General features: G+C 38.4%; 2 protein-coding genes across 2 annotated transcripts in view; one reads left to right on the top strand and one right to left on the bottom strand.

Moving 5' to 3' along the window:
• NUDT21 (nudix hydrolase 21) lies at positions 1-17,817 on the bottom strand. The gene is made up of 7 exons (XM_036749089.1): positions 17,070-17,817; positions 11,207-11,407; positions 7,492-7,555; positions 6,532-6,621; positions 3,502-3,577; positions 2,613-2,727; positions 1-1,942 (listed from the first exon to the last, which is right to left on the bottom strand). The coding sequence occupies exons 1-7, from the start codon at positions 17,183-17,185 to the stop codon at positions 1,921-1,923; spliced, it is 684 nt and encodes a 227-aa protein (XP_036604984.1). The 5' UTR covers positions 17,186-17,817; the 3' UTR covers positions 1-1,920.
• OGFOD1 (2-oxoglutarate and iron dependent oxygenase domain containing 1) overlaps positions 17,504-23,372 on the top strand; it is a 22,269-nt gene continuing 16,400 nt past the window's right edge. The window contains exons 1-2 of the mRNA XM_036749088.1: positions 17,504-17,779; positions 19,648-19,793. Of these exons, the coding sequence (XP_036604983.1) occupies positions 17,623-17,779; positions 19,648-19,793 (303 nt within the window). The 5' untranslated portion in view covers positions 17,504-17,622. The remainder of the gene's footprint in view (positions 17,780-19,647; positions 19,794-23,372) is intronic.

Consider the following 23,372-nt stretch of genomic DNA (forward strand, 5'->3'; position numbering starts at 1 on the left):
TCTGACCAAGGATCTATTTTAATAGAAAAAAAAATCATACACACATAATATCACAGACACACAAAGAACTCCCCCATTTCCCACCCTCAAAAAGTACATCAAGAAAGGATGAGGTATATTTACACATGGTTTCCCTTGCAGAAGCAAGTATGCACTTATTCAAAGGACAGTGCAATCTGCAACTTTCCACAGGGTAGGAATGGAAAAGGGAACAGACTGCACTGCCTGCGAAATGAGGCCAGGTAGACATAAAGCAATTAGCTATATGGCTTTCCAGATCAAATCTCCCTAACTTCCTGAACAGGGCTATTCAATAAAGTCACATTCAGGCCATACTGATGCCATCCAAAAGCCAGTCCAATAACTCCTGAATGACTAATTAAACTAACTAAATAGATGAATGGTACCATCTGGTCATAACAGCAAATAAACACGATCTAGGTTTCAGGTGATATTCCAGTCTATGAATGCACATATATATGGGCTCAGCTCAATTCTACAGCACTCTTCTGAACAACTAGTATTTCAGTTTAGGCAAAAAGCAAATAAAAATACCTTGCTTTTCAACTGGAGACAAGAGAATTTAGGAATAATGTTTAATTCCCACATGTGGGATTATTTAACAGAATTACTGTACTAGGTATCAGAGATAATTAGGGACTCAAGAGAACTCATTTATAACATCAATTTACTGCTGTATATTGATTTTATACCTAATTATATAAACCTTAAGCTATCAGTTGTTAAAATTAGCTCTTGATTCCTTTCCATTAAAGCCCATTATCAATAATTTCTATATTAAAATCTTAATAATATACACACATCCTGAAAAAGCAGATATTATTAATATGAATTTGGAAAAATTCCTTCACTCATGAAACTTTTTCAAATAAATTTAAATTTAATTAGGCACAGATTTTAAAGTCTTCATTTCATGGGTGTACTTTTATTTGCACATACAAAAAGTTAGCTTCTGCCCTTTCTTCACTGCCAAATTAATTTAGATTACAAAAAATATTTTGAATGAAATTTTCAGTGCTAATATCCATGACTATATTCTCTTCAATTTACACACATATACATATAGTTTAGGTTAACATTTATGTTATATCCATGTCTCAGACCACCAAAACACCCAGTGAATAAAACCATGAAAAACCTGTACTTTAAAGGGTGTCAACTAACCATTACAGATCAATGTTTTTACTAAAGTTTTAAAAATAATTTGGAAAGACAGTCCATATCAAATGATGTGTTTTTGTATTAAATAAACAAAATATCACTACATACAGACTTACCTTTCCACTAAATAAAAAAACTGAAGAGTAGTCTCTCATTTTAGACCACTCCTATCTTGACTTTGAAACATAGTCTCACCAGTTTCCAAGTAAATATTTGAGGGTCCCTACTTTTTTGAAGAATCCTTAGATTCCATGTGAGGAGACCTAAATCTCAGAAATAACTGAAGGATCTCTCCTGAAACATGATTATGCTTCAAAACCCTTACAATGACATCACAACAGGGACCATTGTACTTTTGTACACTAAATCTCCAGCTTTCTGTTAATAACTACCAGCCTAAAAGGAAATATTATGATCCTCACCTGTAAGGATTTAAAGGAAAGATTTAATATAAAGTAAAAACTGCGAATAGAAACAGGTCCACTTTGTTTAATGTTGTACAAAAAGTATGGGTAGAACCAAAAGTGAAATATACATTATCACATTTGTTTACACCACTATCTAGGACAGTTCTTCAGATTCACTTTACTATGCAAACAATATAAAGTATGAGGCAATTTGAGGAAAAATAAGGGGGGGAGGGGGAACAAAAAGAAACTTCCTATTCTGTTTATTCTTCTACATTGTATAGCTGTGCTCACAGAGACGGCTTCTTTTACTCTTCCACGGCTCAGGAATTCAGTTGTAAATGAAATTGAACCTGAATTTTTTTTTAGAAAAAAAGGAAAAAAAATCATTTTTATTAATGGGATAATTTTTATAGATCTTTAATTTAAAAAACAAAGTAACAATTGATATCCAATATCTGCCTCACAAAATACAGTAAAATACATAGACATAGAGAAACCCCAGGACCTAGTTCATTACTTATTATGCTGTCTGTAACAGAGGGGTAATATACTAAGCATAGTCAAAGAAATTCAACATTACTTTTCTACATTTGTACACCTAATATACTCCAACAAGATCTCTTAGTAACCCCTTCTTCTGATAAAGCACTTCAATACAAGTAGTTCAGCCAAGTATTACTTCAAAAATTGCAAAATTTCAGTCCTGGAATGGCTGGTAGCACATTTACAGAAATATCTGTCTCCCTAAAATTTGCTTGCATACAGAGCTTCTAGGTTTGAATTCAAAAGCTTTTAATCTGTAGTTCACCATGCCTTAGTTGCCCCAAGCTATCTCTTTAGCTAAACCGTTTCAATTTATGCAATCTTAAATGTGATTACCTCTATTTCTTACTGACTTAAAATATGGTTTCTAAAATAAAAATGCACCAGAATCCAAAAAATGATTACTTCTTGACCTTTCCAGAACATTCTAGGTCTTCAATACACATCAATGTATTATGATACTCTCACATTGTTTACCTGCTTAAAAGCTGAGGAAGGCTGGAAATGATAGGTCCATATCCTGGTGCATTGTCATATAATTCAAACAATGGCGCAGCTACCAGTTTGTAATTTTTGGGGACTGCAAACAAGGCTAAAATTAAACAAAGAAATTAATTTTTCTAATTTGTTTTTTTTAAAATAACACAACTGCAACTGACACAGCATAATGCTTTAACATCTTCAAAGTTAGTTTCTTGTTGGTTTCTTAATGAAATTAGAAACAGTTCAAAAACATTTTGGAAAAAATTAATGCAAATCTATTTCAGTAACCTCATTTAAAGTAATATCCTTTTATTTACTGCTTTTAAACTAATTGCCCTTAGAGAACAACACTAATATCAACTTGAGGCATCTTTATTCATTTTTTAAAATTCTGGCAATCTATGTGAAAGATGAGTTGGATTAAAAAACTAATCAAGTTTGAAAAGTTATTCAGTCCTCCCTATTTTCCCAACAAGATAATGCAGTTTATGAAAATCAGCACTGATGTCTGAACAATTACACAGCCCAAGCTATGAGATGTGCTTAGTCAATTTCAAAGTAATTTGTATTTAGATCCAGCTACTTTAACTTTTCCTTCTACTATACTTTATGACTGGCAGGTGTGCAGCTGCGGATAGAGAATTGGCTTCAGAGACAGTGAGTCGAACCTCTGACATCCAAGTCCAGTCAATATCTCAGTATACTAGCAAACAATATATAATTAGTATATGTGTTAAGTAGGTAATTCCCTTAATCTCAAATTGATGCCTTGAAATTACCAAATGTTTTAAGCTAGTTTCCTTCAAAGTTCTAAAGAACTTTTTAAAAAAACTAAAATTTTCTGAGTCTTAGTAGTAAAACTATGTCAGCAGTAAACACCTACCTTTCTCTTGAAGCTGTACCAAAAAGAGTTTTTTGTGCTCTTTAGGCTTTGTAATATGTGCTGGAATATATGGGTACTAAAACAATAAAAGAGAATTAAAAGTAAATCACTAAAAGCACCTGAATATTTAGCCAGCAGATTCCAGACCTCTTAAAAATAATAAAATTTTTAATGACTTTTAAGTAAAATTTGATTTAAAAACACAAATCCATGATTTCCCTTCCTCCATCACAAAATTAAATTTTCTAAAATCCTGATGTGCTTGTCTTAAAATGTCTTTATGAAGTAGTCATTTATCAGGAAATTATACAAGGACACAAAAAAAAGAGTTTTAGATCTTGATGATTCCCTATAGATCATGTGATATTCCCATCTTCTGCTGCCTCCTGACAGCCATCCCTTATAATAAAGATTTTTTTTTTAATCAGCAGTTACCCAACACATCAACCAAGTCTTACATATTACATTATATATGATATTCCACACCTGAAGTTCCTCCCTTCTGAAGAGGAAAGGAGGTGTATGCTTATATCTAATTTGGAGCCTGGGTTGGTCATTATAATTTCTTGGTATTCTGTTTCCATTAATTTCATCCTATTTGGCTTGCTGTAATCATTTTTCTTTGCTGTGCTTACTTCACTTTGCACTGTTGCACCATTTTACAAATGAGGAAACTGAGATTTAAAATTATTTGCTCAAGTTCACAAAACTGAACATAGGTGAGCCCGTGGTTTAAAAAAAAATAAGCTTTATTGAGGCATCAGGGCATAGTGGATAGTTGGCCTTAACGTTGGAAGACCCAAGCTTAAGTCCCTTTCCTGTCACAGTCTGGCTGTGTGACCCTAGACAAATCATTTAACCTTCGGTCGCCTCAAGTAACTTAAGACTGAGTTGCAGAGAAGGTGCCAATCTGCACTGGTAGGGAGAAATTCCTCACCAGGGGCACTCCCATACTAATAAAAATACCGGTCTCAGCCCTTTAAAGCATATTTTACCCAAAGTTATCCCTACTTTGCAGTAACCTAAGGCAAACTGCTTCTATCCACTGGTCTTACAATGCTGCAGGAACTAGGCAAATGAGCAATGACAGAAAGATAGCAGATGGGTGAAAAAATCGTTTTACCAATTGAGGTTTAAAAAAAAAAAAGATTCAAAGCTCATATACATAGATGCAGCTATAAATCATAGCCAATGAAAAGTGGCCTGTCTCCTATCTCCCTCAGACCACATACTATCCTTTCATGATACTTTCCCTGATAACTTTTACCTGATTTCACTTGTACAAAAATTTTCTATGGGAAAAAATACAGGCAACTCAGAATATTATATACCATGCACTCTTAGGGACCGGACAATATATTAATGTACATGTTGCTAGTTTGAAATTAAGCCAAAACTTTCCACTTCTTGTCTTCTGACCTTTCTGATAGCTCTAATTTTCTCAGGGGATTTTCATTAATAGAACAAAACTAAGCCATTACTCTTTAAGGAACTGCAGAATTTAAGGGATACTTCTGCATGAAAAGAACAAGGGGTATTTCTACATGAAAATTTAGACAATACTTTTCTCCTTAAACTTGCATTTCCACTTTCTTGAGTACAAGATATACAATTGGTATCATATATGGCAAGTCTGAATGAGTAATATCATTAGCATACTTAGGAAGTACCCTGAAGGCTCAACCAAGATACAGTTTTTAAGAACTCTTTCTTTAATCAAGTACAGGATAAACATGTCAAGATTTCCTTACTGGAAAAACTGACCCTATCTCCCACACTGCAAAATCTGACAAACTACTACTTTCGAATAGAGAATTCACTAAATAGTTGCCAATATCAAACTTCCCATATTATGTAAAGGGGTGGGGGGAGGGAAAGGGTTTGGTAAGAAATCCCAAGCAAAATAAAACAAAATCTTAAGCCTCAGTTTAGAGGTGAAATTCCCCCAAAGTAGTAAGAAAACAGGTAAGCCAAGCTTATCTCCAAAGAAGTGGGGAAATATACCTCCCTTCCCTACTTTGGAGGTATGAATATTGCATATACTTGGCAGAGTTGATATGCTTGTTAGTTTTAGTGAACTGCTCCCCTTCCCCTTTTAAAAATTCTGTTACAATATGTAGGAGATGGTTGAGAGGCTATATAAAGGTGACATAAAAACAGGATTTCAACAGACGTTTAAAAGAAAAAAAGGCAATCTGATTTTACTAGAGTAATAGGGGAAAAATATAATTCACCAGTTAGTGCACACGGCCTTAAACTAACTAGCTTGTCTAACTTTCAAAGAAATGTTAAAGGTATGCAACTCTTCTTAAGATGAAATTATTTGTACTTTAGTCATTTAAAAAAAAATGGTATCTTTTGCTTTTACACTACCCAAATTTCCCAATATGTCCCTCATCCACCTCCCAACAGCCATCCCGTATAATAAAGATTTTTTTTTAATCAGCAGTTACCCAACACATCAACCAAGTCTTAGATTATATATGATATTCCACACCCAAAGTTCTTCCCTTCTGAAGAGGGAAGGAGGTGTATTCTTACATCTAATTTGGAGCCAGGCTTGATCATTACAATTTCTTGGTATTCCATTTCCATTAATTTCATCCTATTTGGCTTGCTGTAATCATTTTTCTTTGTTGTGTTTACTTCACTTCGCACCATTCACATAAGTCTTCCTCAGCTTCTTTTCATATATCTCCTTTCTTGCAGTACACAAAAATTCTATTACATTCCTGTGCTACAACTTTGTTTGGCTATTCCCCAATAAATGAGCATTTACTGTTTCCAATTCCTAGCTACCACAAAAAGTTCTGTTCTAAGTATTATGGAATATATGGGATCTTTCTTTTCACTACTCTCGTCCTTGGATATGCCCAGCAGTGGAATCTCTGGTTCAAAGGGTGAGGAGGACATTTTAGTTGCTTTCTTTGCACAATTTAAAATTGTGTTATAGAGTTATTTGAAAATAGCTGAAAACAGGAACTTACATTTTGCCCCAAAACCTCAACAAATATAACTTAAGACACTGACCTGTGGGGGTTCAAAATTTGGTCTCCACCAGTTACCAATGCAGTCATCAATGACCCAATCTTGCAGAACACCATCTTGACGTCCCAGTATCTATCAAAAAGAAATTATTTACAGTTAGCAAAAAACATTATATAGGTACTGTATTCCTAGCTATAGGGACCACTTCTAGCAACATCACTGGTAGTAAATATATGATTAAAGATTTTCCATACTAATGATTTGTCCTCTCTAAAGGATTTTACCTATTTGTGCTGTCAATCCCACAACATTCATAATTAGTTCAAATTGAATAATCCGAACTGGCTACTTGAGGAGCAAATCTATTACTCTTTTCAAACTGTACAACAAAATTGTACAGCTGGTAACCCCTTTAAGCCAGCCTACTGTCTAAATGAGATTTTTTTCCAGAACCCATTAACTAGTTTCTTTTACCCATGGATTCTATAAATGGGCCATTTCAGCTAGTGCAAACAAGTGGCCATATCTATATTTTTCACTATATCATTCAAGATGTAGTTTCAGGTATGTTAAAGAATTTCTGCCCAAACAGCACAGAAATACGCTTCTTCATTTTACCAAACAACTGCTCTGGTATCACTGACACCTTTTCTTACACAAAAATCCAGCCTAGAACAAGTTCTAAGAGTTACTGTGTCTTCAAGAATCACACTGTCCTGTATATTTTTGTCATAAAGTATTCAGCATCTGACACTAGAATGATTTTTTAAAAGGTAAGAAACTTAGAATCACAATAATTATTAAGAGAGATAATGCAAAGGATAAAGATTTAAAAAAAAAACACAATCTGCCATAACTTCTGTGGTTAAATTTTAATCAATGAAAACTAAAACCTCAATGAGACAAACTCCAAATAAATCTAAGTCATTTATACATGAGTGATCCTAATTACTCACCAATTTGATAGCATTTGTATTAAAATAGTGAAGTAAAAGAAAATACCTCTGTCATTAAACGTTTGAGTCCTTCTACTTCATCTTCTCCTGGATTAAGTTCACCACCAGGTCTGTGAAATGACAGTCAATTGTATAAAATGTTACAAAAAAAAAATGCTACACCATTTGTTTTGTCCAATAAATCACAAGAGTAGAATTTTAATTTCCAAATAAAATATACAGTTATTTCAAATACCAAGCCTTAAAATATTCAGAAGAACATTGTGAAAAAGCTACAGTTATTAATACCTACTTATCTCCTTCACTCTGGTCTAAAATGAAGAGGTGGCTCTTCTCATTGCCAAGGTAAACTTTATCATATGCATCCTTGATCCTATCTTCCTTCTGACTTCTCCAAACAGATATCCCTTCACTATCCCTACTACCCCTCTCCTGATTAGCCTTAATCTCTTTCTACTGGTACCTGCCTGGCTACCTAGAAACATGCCCCTGGCTCTCCCATTCTTAAAAAACTCACTTGATCTAACCTCCCTACTTCCAACTATCCTGTATTTCTACTTTCTTTCTTGGCTAAATAACTGAGAAAGCCATCCATAGTAGGTGACTTCACTCCTCTCATTTCCTTCTAAATTGGGGTGCAGAACCTGTGGCCCTCAAGGTCAAGGGCCACACCTGAGAAGCTAGAGGGCCGCATGTGGCCTTGAGGCCACAGGTTCCCCATCCCTGTTCTAAATCCTCTGTAATATGGCCTGCAATCTTACCATTTAATTGAAACAGACCCTCTCTAAACGTCTTTACTGCAAAATCTAAACGCCTTTTCTCATTATGTATCTATCATAATCTCTATGTGATTTGACACTATTCATCCTCTTCTCCACCTAGATACACTAGCCTCTCCAGATTTTCATGACGTGGCTCTCTCTTGGTTCTTTTAACTGTCCACGTGCTCCTTCTTAGTCTCCTTTGCTGGTTCTTCATGCCATGTCTGCTAAGCAGCAACGCTCTCCAAGGCTCTATCCTTTCTCACTATGCTTTCTCATTTGGTGATCACAGTTCAATTATCTTCTCTATGGAAGTAATTTCCAGAACCACAGTGTCCCAAAAGCCTTAGTTTGGCTTTAAGAGTTAATGTTTTAAGCTATTAATAGCTTAAAACTGCACTAAGACTTTTGGGACATCCTGAAAATCCAGCCCTAGCACGATCATTAACTGCCTTTTGGATAACTTGAATCAGATGTCCCCCAGGCATCTCCAAATCCACATGCTCAAAATGGAACTCATTATCTTTCTTGCAAAACCCACGTGGACTTCCCAACTTCCCTATTTGTTTTGAGGGTATCACCATCTGAGTCATGATGGCTGCAATTCTGGTGTTATCCTTTACTCCTCACTCTTGCACACCTCACATACCCAATCCATTGCCAAATTTTGTCATTTCTTCCTTCATAACATCTCTGGTATTTGTCCCCTTCTCTCCATTCACAAAGTTAGGTTATCATCATCTCACTCGAACTACTGCAATTGCTCTCCAAATGGTCTCCCTGCCTCAAATATCTCTTACTCCAATCTATTCTCCATTCCACTGCCAAAATGGTTTTTCTTTTTTTTTTCCTTTGCACTTAATAGTATTTAATTTTTTTCCAATTACATGTAAAGACAAATTTTTGTAAGATTTTGAGTTTCAAATTTTTCTTTCTTTCTCCCTTTCCTCCCCTCTCCCCAAGACAGCAAGCAATCTGATACAGGTAATACATGTACAATCACGTCAAACACATTTACACATTGACTGGTTGTTGTCCTTCGTTCTCGAAGAGGACCAAAATGACATCACTATGCTAGAGTCACGTTACAGTGTATCCAACTGTGGCTGATTAGATCAATATAATGTTCTACCACAGGTCAGGCACAAATAGTCCATGTGAAGATTTGGGGTAGATTTTTAAATTTGCACATCTTACATTTCTTTTGAGCTATTTCAATTCTGCTTTGCTCAGAAAGCACAGCACCTCCTCTGGTGTGGGCATACCATGCTGAGCAGCCATATTTTACATTAGTAATGTTAGAAAAGAAGAATCAGAACAAAAGGGAAAAACCATGAGAAAGAAAAAAAAAAAGTGAAACTAGTATGCTTCAATCTGCATCCAGACTCCATAGTCCTTTCTCTGGATGTGGATAGTATTTTCCATCACAAGTCTTTTAGAATTGTTTTAGATCATAGTATTGTTGAGAAGAGCTAAGTCTATCATAGTTGATCATTGTGCAATGTTGCTATTACTGTGTACAATGTTCTGGTTCTGCTCATTTCACTCAGCATCAGTTCATGTAAGTCTTTCCAGGTTTTTCTGAAATCTCCCTGCTCATCATTTCTTATGGAACAGTAGTATTCCATTACAGTCATATGCCACAACTTGTTCCCCAACTGCCAGGCATCGCCTCAATTTCCAGTTCTTTGCAAAGTGCTTTTTTTCTAAAGCATAGATCTGACCACCTCACTCCTATTGCTCAATGAGCTCCAGTGGCTCCCTGTTAGCTCCAGAATCAACTACTTGCATTTCCTCAAGCAAGCCACATCTGTCTCCATGCCTTTGGATGGGCTCTCTCCCATGCCTTGAACTTTCTCCTCCCTCTTTATCTCCACCTACTGGTTTCAAGACTCAGTTTAAATCTGACCTTCAGCAAGAGGCCCTTCTCAATCCCCCAGATGCTAGTGCCTTGCCCTCCTATATTATATTTCATGTATTCTGAACAGATCTCATAGGTACTACTTATTAACATTCTCACATCTTCCCCAAAAGAATATATGCTGGTTTAGGGCAGATACTGTTTTTGCCTTTGTATTCCCAGAATTTAGCAGTATCTTGTATATAGTAAGTGCTTAACAAATGCTTACTACCTCTCTTATTTAGGAGTTGAAATAAGTTTGATCCAAACTTGAAATAATTGAATTTTAAGGGCTTTAAAATCAATAACCTTTGATTCTAGAATGCTGAACATTCAATGGCAACATAAAATGGAACATTTTAGCACTGCAAATACCTATTGAAACAAATCTCATTATGTTTGTCAGTCTTCCAAATAAAAATCTATCTACCAGCCATCTGCCCACCCCATTTTTTTCTCACTTGAGGATACACAAACAAGCAGAAAGACAGTTTAAAGAAAACAGAGAATAGCGAAGCTGCTTTGCAGTGGATCTATTCTTTAACTGCAGTGTAATATGGCTCCAAAAATCCTCAACGGTAACCTTTCCTTCTAGGTTGAACAGTTACTGGCCAAACATATGTTTTCATGAGGAATGTCAACCTAAATGAGGATTACCATGAGGATTATCAATCTAAATAGTAAAAGTAAACTTTTGTTAACAAATGTTATAAGCAAAATCCTATGATATTTAAGGGGCAAAGGGGAAGAGACCATTCATCTTCAGCTAGAAATATCAACTCCTCACATAAAAAGTAATGCAATTAAGTATAGTGATTAAACTTGGAAAAACCCATTTTAAAGAAGTTCAATATGGCTGAATTTCTAACATTGGTAATAAACAGAAATGAACTATATTTTACATACACACTATTTAAAAAGTAGGGCAGTAGAAAAGGACTGCTGTCTTCCATCTAAAAACAGTAATAATTAGCCATTTTATTGAAGGAAAATCATTTCGCAATCATTAGTGCTAATACTTTACAAGTTGCGTTATATAGCAGTTTTGATAAAGCAGTTTTTGATAAAGGCAACTTGATTATCAATTTTCAAACACTTACAGTTTGAAAAAAGTTGTGCCCAGTTGCAGAAGTAACACATGGGGTAACCTGTGCTCATGCACAATCAGAACACCCTCTACAGTCCGCCTCATTCCAATCTTGTCAAATTCTTCCCTCATCCGCTGAAACCGAGCTGCCACAGAGCTGTCCTTTTCATAAAGGGGCTCTTTTGTACCAAAGGTATAATTTGTAAGTGGGTACCTGCAAACAAAATAAAGTGCATAATCTGAAAATGATAGGTCACACAATCAGTCACAACAATCTACTATTAGATTATAAACTTTCATGGTATCTAGCATAATACGTAATTAAAAACTGGCTTTCTATATGACTTTAAGGTTTGCAAATGTTAAAATCCCATTAACACCCCCCCACACCCACACTATGAAGCAGATCCTAAAAACCTGGAAAATGAAGCTCAGAGACATTAAGTGACTGGAACAGCTAGTGTCAGATAAGACTACATGGTTTGTTATGTTTGTGTGCTTATGAATATTTCTATATATTTATATGCTAACACATATTCAAACATACAAAAGTTTCGTTGGGACTCAGGATTCTATTACTACTTAGAAATGTCTGTGTGGAAACTTGCTCAAACAATACAGTTTTCTGGGACAACTCAGGAGTTTTCTGGCGGCACTGAGAGGTGAAATGACTTGGCCCATGGTCACAAAGCTATTATGAATAAGAGGCTGAATTTGAACCCAGCTAGGTCTTTCCCACTTTCTCTTTACCACACTAAGTTGCATGCCTCTCGCTCTGTATACAGTAGGTGCCAAGTATCTACTGGACTCCTATACAAAAACCTACAATCCAATTCCATTGTAAAAACCTCTCAAGTGCTATCCAAATTGTTCTGTTTAGAGATCTTCTGATATAAGTGTGATGTTACAGACTATAGTACTAGTTAGTATCAGGTTCAGGAGTAATCCTATATAGGAATGTCAATCTTCTAAACAGATATTAACCAACAACTATCCATCTCCTCCTTAGTTCTTTTATGAACTTCTCATAAACATTAAGGTCAAGAAAGTACTGTGCCAAAATGTGATCATATCCCCCCAGAGGAAGTTCTCCTAACCAATTTCTCAATCACCATTTGTCTGGTGATTTTCTGCTAAGATCAAAGATTGTAAGGAAAAAATTGTTCCTTAAAAGACCGTATTCTTGGGTTTATAGCTTTTCCCAATTTTTCATTCTTCAGCCACACTCTTTCCACCACTTGCAATCAAGCTGAAATGTACAAAGGATTAACCAGAGTGATTTCAGTGTACATTTACCGGGCACACCTTAGTATGTCACTTTCTGTCCTTACTTCTCTCGTCCAGACTGCCACCACTTCTCTTCTTTTTCAACTCTCCATCCACCTGGGAGGAGCTCTTTCAAACCTTTAAAAACTGAACATTTTTTTTTAGGTATGCTCCACTATAGCTTCAGGTTGAAATCAACAGCCAATTTCCTCACAAACTGGGCTGGTGTCTCTCTATAGCCTTCCCCTGGTTAAGTACCATATCCCTAAGCCCCTCAGGTTCTCTCAGCTGAATCATACCAACTCCATCAGCACATTCATTCCTCTAGCTGTACTCTTACTGTGCTCCATTTTTGTTTACATTTTTCATTAAAACTTTTCTGAAAGGATGCCTCTCAGACAACTCTATTTTTGGATCAATTCATCCTGAATTCTCTCTCTACTTTCCAGTTTAAGAGCCGTTTTGATTTTTCAGCCCTTTTGTGCCAAATGATAAACCTGTACGATCAAGACAGGAAATACCCAGTCCTCCAAAGGGACGTCTTCCAGAGGGATGATTCACAGTACACATTAGCATCTTAAAAGAAGTGGTAATAATAATAACAACAACAGCCATCATTTATATAGGCTTTAAGGTTTGCAATGCATTTTACCTGTGTTATCTCATTTAAACTTTATAGTTCAGGGAGGTAGGTGCTATCATTATCCTCATTTTACAAATAAAGAACTGGGAGGGATTAGTTAAGTAATTTGTTCTGAGTCACCTGACTAGTGTCTAAGGCTACATTTGAATTCAGGCCTTCATAATTCCAGGTCCAGCATCACCTAGCAACTTAGAGGATGGAGAACTGGCAAGAATGTCAGGAAGATCTGGGTTCAAGTCATGCTCCCGACACAAAGTGGTTGTCTGATCCAGGGCAAATCAACTTTTCCGTGCTCCCAGACAAGAGAGTGGGAGGAAGGGAGAAGTGAAGGAGGGAATGGAGGACGAAAGGAGGAAACTCCTTATGCCAAATCACAGATATGTCCCTTGCCCAAGCTGAACAGCAGATATTCAGGCCCTGGAAAATTCAGGATTTTTGTGGGAAAATTTTAAAAATTTAGGATCTTACAGTTCCCTTTCTATCTGCAAGTGGCTCCCCCTCAATCTAAGTGTTCCCCTGTAGCCAGAATGGACCTTGTTTTCTTTGAATGACTCAGCTCGCCTCGTTGAGCTTCCCTGGACGCTGGGGCTTGCTCTTCCGGGGCAGGACCAGAGCTTCCTGTGTGATGAGTCGTGGCGCTGGCTGAGGGGAGGTGTGTTAACGTGGCCTACGCTGGGGGAGGGGCCAAGTCAAGAACCAATCGGGCCTGGTCGTTCAGGCGGCGCTTGATGATGTCAAAAACTCTATAAGAGGGGAGAGGACAGCTTGAAGATCCTCCTTTCCTTTTCCGGATGGAGCCAGAGACGCCTACAGCCGAAGCTGAGCTGCCGGTAGCAGAGCTGACTAGAGGCTAGTGGGTAATCTTCTTACCATAGAGGGGAAGCATGTATACGATTCTGCCTTATACCATCTCGCTTCTCTGTGGCCTCCTAGTTACTCTTGTGAGGCGGACTTATTGGGCCTGGAAGCTTTTGATGAAAATATCAAAATGGGGACGCTGGTTTGTGGGATTGTTACTGTGGAGTGTAAATACATGCTTTAGTTCTCCTGCCTTCTGCCTAGAGAATTCCTTATATCCTGCGGTTCCGGACCTTTTAGGCACATATGAGATTCTCTTTGAAATCATAAATTCTGCCTTCCTAATATATCCCCATACTTTGGGGAGAATGGTTTTTACTATATATGCATTAGTTCTTAATTTGCCAAAAAATTCTGACAGTAGCAGGTAACACAAATTTTCCTAATCCATAACTCTAATGCCAAAAAAGAGCAAACAGAAGTCTAAAACCAAACACTTTGATATTTCTAAATTAGATTATAGGCACTTTCTCACTTCAAATTAACTCTTAAACGACAGGAAAAAATACAGCAAAATTCACTAACGCATGTTATTTTGCTAAAGGGCTCAATACCGTCTTTAGACATAATATAGCTACGCTGAAAGATGTAGTCCCTACTCCCCTGTAGGGCTGTCAAAGTGAAAAATTAAAAGTCAAAGATCATTTATGAAAACTATTCTTAAAAGGTTCTTTAAGTAAAATTTTTACCTACATTCTTTTGAAGGACAATTAGGAGGAGCAGTGGATTAGAATACCATGGCTTAAGACTCATCTTACTAGCTGTGTGACCCTGGGGCAAGTCACTTAACCCTGTTTGCCACAGTTTCTTGACCAGTAAAATGGGCTGGAGAAGAAAATAGCAAACCATTACAGTACCTTTACCAAGAAAACCCCAAATGCGGTCTCAAAGAGCAGGACACAACTGAAACTCAACAACAACAAAAATTACTTTGAAAGGGAAGAAACAAAGGATGAAGCTTAATTTCAGTTTAGTATTTTTCTTGCCCACCCAGAACAATAAAAAACTTGGGTCTACTAAGCAACAAATATTTCTGAATATAGTCAGTCCCCAACTTTCCAACAAACTGTGTTCCAAGATTGTTAATTTTTAGAACCGAAAATGCTTTTTTAATGTACATGTTATAAATGTTGGTTGTTTCCAGGCTAGCCCACAAGTCTATAGCATCAGAGTTGGAAGATTATTAGTGAACATTAATTCTGACCATACATACACTAATTAAAGGATTAAGCAGCTCGATTTGAATACTTTCAGGTTTGGTGGTCTGACAACAATTCCAGGTATTACTTTCAAATTGCTGAGATAAAAATCAGCAGACTACATCTTACTCCAAAATACCAAAGATACAAACTAACCTTTAAGTTCTTTGTAATGATGCCTTTCCTTTTATTTCTTAACCAAATGCAAATTTAAGAGGCCTTACTTTTTCCATTAGAAATGAGTGCCTACATTTATGTCAACTCTGTAATATTCAATAAATGACAAAATGAACAGTAATTCCCACAGAATGATATGCACACTCATTGATTAGTAAAAATGTCTGCTGCCCATTTGTTGGTATGAGATTCCAAATGTGAATTATCTACCTGACAGAATCTGCATTTCAAAAACTAGAACCTTAAAGTTTAAGTAAAAACCTTAAGACATATTCATTGTGGAGAATGCATTAGATATGCTTTTCTAGGACCAATGTCTCTTAGAAAAGAATGGGTTCCCATAGCAACAATGCAGTACCACATGCAGTACAACGTGCCAGGATGCTGGCTTAGTGGAAAAGAGAAGCAGTATCCTTCCAAGGAAAAGCAAAAAACAGATCTCAAGCTTCCTCCCACTTGTCAATCCAACCAAACGTCTAAGCAGGGACCACTGAAAGAACCCACAATACATGGGAACCTTGGTAAATAATGGAGTTGGCTGCCAGAAAGAGAAAGTTGCCTATTAGTGCCCCTCTCAATTAGGTGCCCAAAGATAAAGAAAGGGAAGTTTTATTTTTATGGGTTTTTTTAAATATAAAAAGTCATCCCCCCCTCCCACTGAACCTCATTTACATTAGATGTTCTCAGAAGGTACCCTCCCTCTACTTATCATCTCCAATTTATCCTGTACATACCTGGTTTATACATAGCTGTTTTGTGTGTCATCTCCCCCACTAGACTGTGAGCTCTTCGAGAATGGTGTTTGAACACCACCTATAGACATGATAAATCTTTTGCCTCTTTTTGTATCCCCAGTGCTTAACACTGTGCCTGGTACAAAGCAGGTGCTTAGTAAATGCACATTGACTGACTTCACACCTTTACAATTCCCAGATGTGTCATATACTCCTGGTGTGACCATGGGTTAGTCATAACCTATCCTGCCCGGCTTCCAGTCTTATTACACCTTACACCTCCCTCACTTACTCTTCGGTCCAGCGACAATGATTCCTGGTCATTCCTCACCCACAAGACACTCCATCTCCCAACCCTGCGTATTTTCTCGGCCTGTCTCCCTGCATGGAATGCTCGCCCTCATCCTCGCCTCCAGGCTTTCCCGGTTCAAATCCCAGCTAAAATGCCACCTTCTAAAGGAAGCCTTTCCCGAATCCTGTGAATGCTGGTACCTTCCCTACTGATTCCTACTTATCCTGTATATGGCCAGCTTATGGAAATCCGTTAGCACATGGTCTCCCCCTCATTCCGTTGTGAGCTCCTCCAGGGCAGGGGCTGTCGCGTACAGAAATGTTTACTGACAGACTGAAAACGCCTTCTATATCTTCCATTGGAAATTTACGGAACTGTAGTGTACGATGTCCTTAAACCTGTGACGTTTAGGTTGGGGGTTCAGGCAGAGGAGGGTGGCCTGGGGCACGCCCACATTACAGTAAAAAGCCGAGCGCGCCAAAGCGAGGTGGGAGCGCGCCAAGCCCACGGGGGCCCGGGACTCGAGGGGGCCGATGGCGCGCGCCTCAGGAAAAGGAGTTGAGGGAACGCTCCAGGGGAGAAAGGGAAAAATCGAAGCGGCGTCTGGGACGCGCTCGGGGCGTGGAGGGAGTTGGGGGCCGCGGGAAAGCGTGAGGCAGGGGCACGTCGCGGCCCGAGGAGCGGGATGATGGGGGGGTGTCACTCACAGGTTGATGGTGCGCTCCAGGGTGAGAGGCTTGGTCTGCTGGATGTATTTGTTCCCGAACTGGTTCACACCCCGGGGCCAACCCGTCTGCGAACGGTTGGGCGGCACAACAGACATGCTGGCGAGCGAGTGCTGGCAGGGGCAGACGGAAGCTGAAAGAAAAAGCTGCTCCCCTTTGAAACCGGATTAGAGTCCCACTTCGGCAACCGCTACCGCCATTAACATGGAGGCACAAGAGAAGAGGGCCGACGCTCACCGGAAGTCCACTCTGACCTATCCTTCCGCAGCGTCGGGCTCGAATCGTAGAAGGGAGCTAGTCTCCTTAACCAGAGCGTCGCATAGCCAATCACAGCAAGGACTTTGCACCACCAGAGGCACCCATTGGCAAAGACAAGTTAGGCCCCGCCTCTTCCCGGCTTTCTTTTTTCCATTGGGCGTATCGTGAGTGGTGGGGGAATTCTAGGAATTGTAGTAGCAGTGGGTGCAAAGCATTTGCCGCATGGCGCGCTACTCGTAGCAGCCTCCTAGCTTGGGAGGCAAAGCAACCCGAAGGTATGAGCGGGAAACGGCGCGCGGATCTGGGACCTGTCTCAAAGGGAAAGAAGAAGGGGAAGCGGGAGTTGACAGGAGAGTTCTCGGCTGCTATCCGTGAAGAGTTGCTGAAAAAACAGGTGGCTGAGGCCTGGAGCCGCAGGACGAGATTCAGTCACGGTAACCACGGGCGGTCGGTCGCACGGAGTTACTGCTCTGGTTGGGGGGGGGGAGGGGGGGAAGGGGTAAGGGAGGGCTGGAAGCACACGGGGGCGGGGTCTAGAGGGGGCAGGGCCGGGAGGGGCGGAGCCTGGGCCGAAAGACTGAAAGGGGAGACGATCCTGCGGAAAGATTTTCCTAGCAAAGCTTAGTTCAAAATTGTGGAATGTGCTTTTCTTGAGCATAGACTGGGTCTTAAACTCCAGCGCTTTCTCGGTGCTTAATGAATTGAAAATACCAACTCCTCCGTAAAGCCGTCCTTTATTCTCCCAGTTATTGGTAGTAACCCATACAGCCCCATTCAGGTGATTGTTCCTTGCCTACCAATGACCTTGAGTTCTCTAATTCTATGCCAGGGGAGTTTAGTCTGATGGTCCTGTCAACCTGAAAAGATTCTTGTTGGGCCAGTAAAGGGCCTCCTGATCTAAAGAAAGGAGCCAGGGATTTTTATTCGTTGATGTTGTTGCAAAGACCTGGGAGAGATGCATTAGAAATTTTTAAAGTGTCTGATCTCAGGGGGTTTACAGTGTGGTTGGGGGAAAAGAATCATTAAAATGTTTGAGTACTTTGTATATAATGGGTGCTTAATAAATAGTTGTATGAATGAAAGTACAAAATTCAGTCAAGACATGTCCATCCAAGTGAGCTAGCATCTATTAAGCACCTTAACACGTGCCAGATTCTGTGCTAAGCTTTGGAGATTCAAAGAAAAGCAAAAAACAGTCTCAGCCTTCAGGGAGCTCACAATCTAATGGGAAAGACCATATGCAAATAACAACATGCAAATGTACAATCAAGATATATTGCAGGATAAATTGGAGAGGGTACTTTCAGAGGGAAGGTGGACTACATAAGGAGGACCTGTAGGACCTGTAGGATTTTAGGTGAGACTTGAAGGAAGTAAGGAGGCAGAGAGAAAAAGAGAGAATTCCAGGCATGAGGACAACCAGTGAAAAATGCATAGAATGAAGAGATGGAATGTTACATGCTAGGAAGCCAGTATAAATGAACCAGACTGTGGTACAAGAGAATAAAATGTAAAAAGACTGGAAAGGTAGGAGTAGGCCAAGTTATAAAAGGTTTTAAAAGCCAAACAGAGGATATTATATTTGATCCTGGAAGTAATAGGGAACCACTGGGCTTTAGTAAAGAGTGTGGGAGTGATGTGGTCAGACCTGTGCTTTAGAAAGATCACTTTGACAATTGGGTGGAGGATAGATTGGAATGGGGAGAGAGGAGTCAGAGAGGCCAACCAGCAGGCTGTTAAGAGTCTAGGCATAAGGCCTGCACAAAGGGTGGTGGAAATGTTGGAGAAGAAAAGGGGAGTATATCTTAGAAATGTTGTAAGGGATAGACGTTGGCAACAGATTGGTTGCGAGGATTGAAAGGAAGGAGTCTTGGATGACACCTAGGTTGTGAGCCTAGGTAACTAGGACGACAGTGGTGCCCTTGATAGGAAGAGGGAAGGGTTTGGGAGGGAAAGATAATAACTTCAGTTTTCGACATAATTGAGTTTAAGATGTGCCCAGGATATCTAGTTCATGATGTCCAGTTCATGATGCAAGACTGGATGTCAGAAGAGAAGGTTGGGCTGCATAAATAAGTGTACAATAAGAGTTAAGGAAGAACAGTGCATAAACTGGATAGAGCTTCAGAGAATAGGAGGCGAACAGAACACAAAACAGGATAAGAGTAAATAGAAAGTGGAAGACCACTAGTTCTTCCTCTGAATTTTAGACCATGAAGTTTTATTTCCTATTGATCACTTTCCCTTAAATCCCATTCAGACCTCCCCAGCTAAATATTAACAGTATTTTCTTTAATGAAAGATGCCATAGTCATAGACCCAGATCCCTTCCATCACTGCGTGATCCCCAACTTCATCCAGTGCCAGACTTTCTTGGAAGGACTTCAGAAGGAACTTTTGGATTTGGATTTCCATGAGAAATGCAATGACTTGTACAAATTCAAACAGGTGTGTATTCACAAGCACTTTATGCCACTTAAATCTGCTTCCTAAAGTGTCATTTAATACAAGGTTCAACCAATTCCAGTTAAGTTACCATGGTTGCCTTATTTTTATTTTACTGCTTAACACGTTGGGCACAATTGTAGCAAAAGAAACATACTTCTTTTTTCTCACTTGTATATTTTTGATTTATCTTCAGGAGGTAGTATCACAGATTAGAAAAACTTAGAACTAATTGATATAAGTTTGAATCTTAGCTGTGGTATTTTATAGCCATATGCCTTAGGGGTGAATTACTTAACTTCCCCTAACTGGTTTCCTCATCTATAAATTAGTGATAACAATACTTGCAATAGCCATTTTATACAGCTGATTTAAGGTCCAAGTGACATAAACGCACTGTTATAGATATGTATATGTGTAACTCCTATGTATATAAATGTGTGAGCAATATACATGTAAGTAGTTTGGTGGCACAGTGAGTAGAACACTGTACCTGGAGTCAGGAAGACTGGAGTTCAAATCCTCCCTTAGATACCAGCTATGCAACCTTGGGCAAATCACTTTAACCTCTTCCTCAGTTTCCTCATTTGTAAAATGGAAGTAGTAGCACCTTCCTCCCAGGGTTGTGGTGAACATAAAATGAGATAACTTTTGTCAGGTGCTTTGTAAATCTAAACTGCTATACGAAAATACTGATATTACTATTCTGACAACTTCACTGTCTACTCCTCTTCAGATTAGCCCTTTATGAAAATGGGATGGTCAAATGTACAGTGCTCAAACTAAAAGAATGGATTGGGGAGAGGAACATGGCAGATTGTGTACCATACTTCTTATCCAGACTGAGAAGTAGAAGGGCAAAATCACACACACACACACACACACACACACACACACACTCACTCACTCACTCACTCACTCAAAAAGTAATTAAGTAATTGGCCTGGAAATGAGGGAGCAGGCAGAATGGAGAATTGATGGGAAATGACGGGAATCAAATTAATCTAAGCAAAATAAGTCACAAGGACTAAATATTGACTGAAAAGAGAAGAAAACAATTCCTGTAGAGGAAAACACAAACTTGAGAGTTAGAACCTTAAAAGTGAATGGATTAATGCTCTAGGAAAGAGAGTGGAGGATGGATAAGAAAAAACTCAGCAATTTACTATATTCAGGAAACATATTTCAAAACAAAGACATACCAGGTGAAAAGGAAAGATTGGGACAAAATTTGTTTTCCTTTATTTGATTCTAGAAAAGCAGGAATTGAAACCATGATTTTCAGACAAGGCAGTAATAAAAATTTAGTGTCAATTCTGTTATGTTTAAAGACATCATACGCAACAAAACAATATTAAATATATGTGTACCGAATGGCATTATTAACAACTTCTCTAAAGCTAACAGAATTTTGAAGATGTTGGTAATTACATAATAATTGTAGGGAACCTAATATTCTTTTTTAACAGGTCTATAAATCTAGCAGAAAGATAAGAATCAAAACAGAGCTAAATAAATCATTGGAACAATTAGATTTGAAACACCTATGGCAACTTCTCATTGGGAATATTTAAGCACATACCTATTTCAGAGCATTAGTAATAGCTTTACAAATATTGATCATGATTTAGGACATAAAATATTAAATATTTTCTTTATAGATTGTTATATAATGAAAATTACCATTAATACAGGAAACAAGCAAAACATATAGACCTAAATGGAGACTAAGTAACATCCTGAATCACAAGCAGGTTAAAGAGGAATATATAACTGTTCAAAGAATGATCCTTTCTCTCTTTTTAATATTTTATTATTTATTTACTATTTTTAGTTTTCAGTATTGATTTCCACAAGATTTTCTCCCCATTTCTACCTTCCCCCCCACTCCAAGATGGCATATATTCTGATTGCCCCGTTCCCCAGTCAGCCCTCCCTTCTGTCACCCCACTCCCCCTCAATCCCCTTTTCTCTTACTTTCTTGTAGGGCAAGATAGATTTCTATGCCCCATTGCCTGTATATCTTATTTCCCAGTTGCATGCAAAAACAACTTTTTTTTTTTGAACATCTGCTTTTAAAACTTTGAGTTCCAAATTCTCTCCCCTCTTCCCTCCCCACCCACCCTCCCTAAGAAGGCAAGAAATTCAACATAGGCCACACATGTATCATTATGCAAAACCCTTCCACAATACTCATGTTGTGAAAGACTAACTATATTTTGCTCCCTCCTATCCTGTCCCCCTTTATTCAGTTTTCAACCTTGACCCTGTCTCTTTTTGAAAGTGTTTGCTTTTGATTACCTCCTTCCCCTATCTGCCCTCCCTTCTGTTGTCCACCCTTTTTTATCACCTTCCCCCTTCTTTCCTGTGGGGTAAGATACCCGATTGTGTATGTTATTCCCTCCTCAAGTTAAATCCAATGAGAGCAAGATTCACTCATTCCCCCTCACCTGCCCCCTCTTCCCTTCCAACAGAACTGCTTTTTCTTGCCACTTTTATGTGAGATAATTTACCCCATTCTATCTCTCCCTTTCTCCCTCTCTCAATATATTCCTCTCATCCCTTAATTTGATTTTATTTTTTTAGATATCATCCCTTCATATTCAACTCACCCTGTGCCCTCTGTCTATATATATATATATGTATGTATGTATGTATGTATGTATATGTATATTCCCTTCAACTACTCTAATACTGAGAAAGGTCTCATGAATTACACACATCATCTTTCCGTGTAGGAATGTAAACAAAACAGTTCCACTTTAGTAAGTCCCTTATGAGTTCTCTTTCTTGTTTACCTTTTTATGCTTCTCTTGATTCTTGTGTTTGAAAGTCAGATTTTCTATTCAGCTCTGGTCTTTTCACTGACAAATCTTGAAAGTCCTCTATCTTATTGAAAGTCCATATTTTGCCTTGGAGCATGATACTCAGTTTTGCTGGGTAGGTGATTCTTGGTTTTAATCCTAGCTCAATTGACCTCCAGAATATCATATTCCAGGCCCTTTGATCCCTTAATGTTGAAGCTGCTAGAGCTTGTGTTATCATGATTGTGTTTCTGTAATACTCAAATTGTTTCTTTCTGACTGCTTGCAGTATTTTCTCCTTGATCTGGGAGCTCTGGAATTTGGTGACAATATTCCTAGGAGTTTTCTTTTTGGGATGTTTTTCAAGAGGTGATTAGTGGATTCTTTCAATTTCTATTTTACCCTCTGGCTCTAGAATATCAGGGCAGTTCTCCTTGATAATTTCTTGAAAGATGATATCTAGGCTCTTTTTTTGATCATGGCTTCAGGTAGTCCCAGAATTTTTAAATTATGTTTCCTGGATCTATTTTCCAGGTCAGTGGTTTTTCCCATGAGACGTTTCACATTGTCTTCTATTTTTTGTATTCCTTTGGTTCTATTTTATAATATCTTGATTTCTTATAAAGTCATTAGCTTCCACTTGCTCCAATCTAATTTTTAAGGTAGTATTTTCTTCAGTGGTCTTTTGGACCTCCTTTTCCATTTAGCTAATTCTGCCTTTCAAGGCATTCTTCTCCTTATTGGCTTTTTGGAGCTCTTTTGCCATTTGAGTTAGTCT

Source organism: Trichosurus vulpecula, chromosome 3, assembly GCF_011100635.1.
Source record: "Trichosurus vulpecula isolate mTriVul1 chromosome 3, mTriVul1.pri, whole genome shotgun sequence".
Lineage (NCBI taxonomy): Eukaryota > Metazoa > Chordata > Mammalia > Diprotodontia > Phalangeridae > Trichosurus > Trichosurus vulpecula.

What these genes read in the sequence shown, in the direction of transcription:
- NUDT21 (XM_036749089.1), bottom strand. Translation starts at nt 17,185, where the DNA reads ATGTCTGTTGTGCCGCCCAACCGTTCGCAGACGGGTTGGCCCCGGGGT. An exon ending in CTGGAGCGCACCATCAACCT is followed by an intron (nt 11,408 to 17,069) that starts GTGAGTGACACC and finishes TTTTGTTTGCAG; the next exon opens with GTACCCACTTACAAATTATA. An exon ending in GGTACAGCTTCAAGAGAAAG is followed by an intron (nt 2,728 to 3,501) that starts GTAGGTGTTTAC and finishes GTTTAATTTTAG; the next exon opens with CCTTGTTTGCAGTCCCCAAA.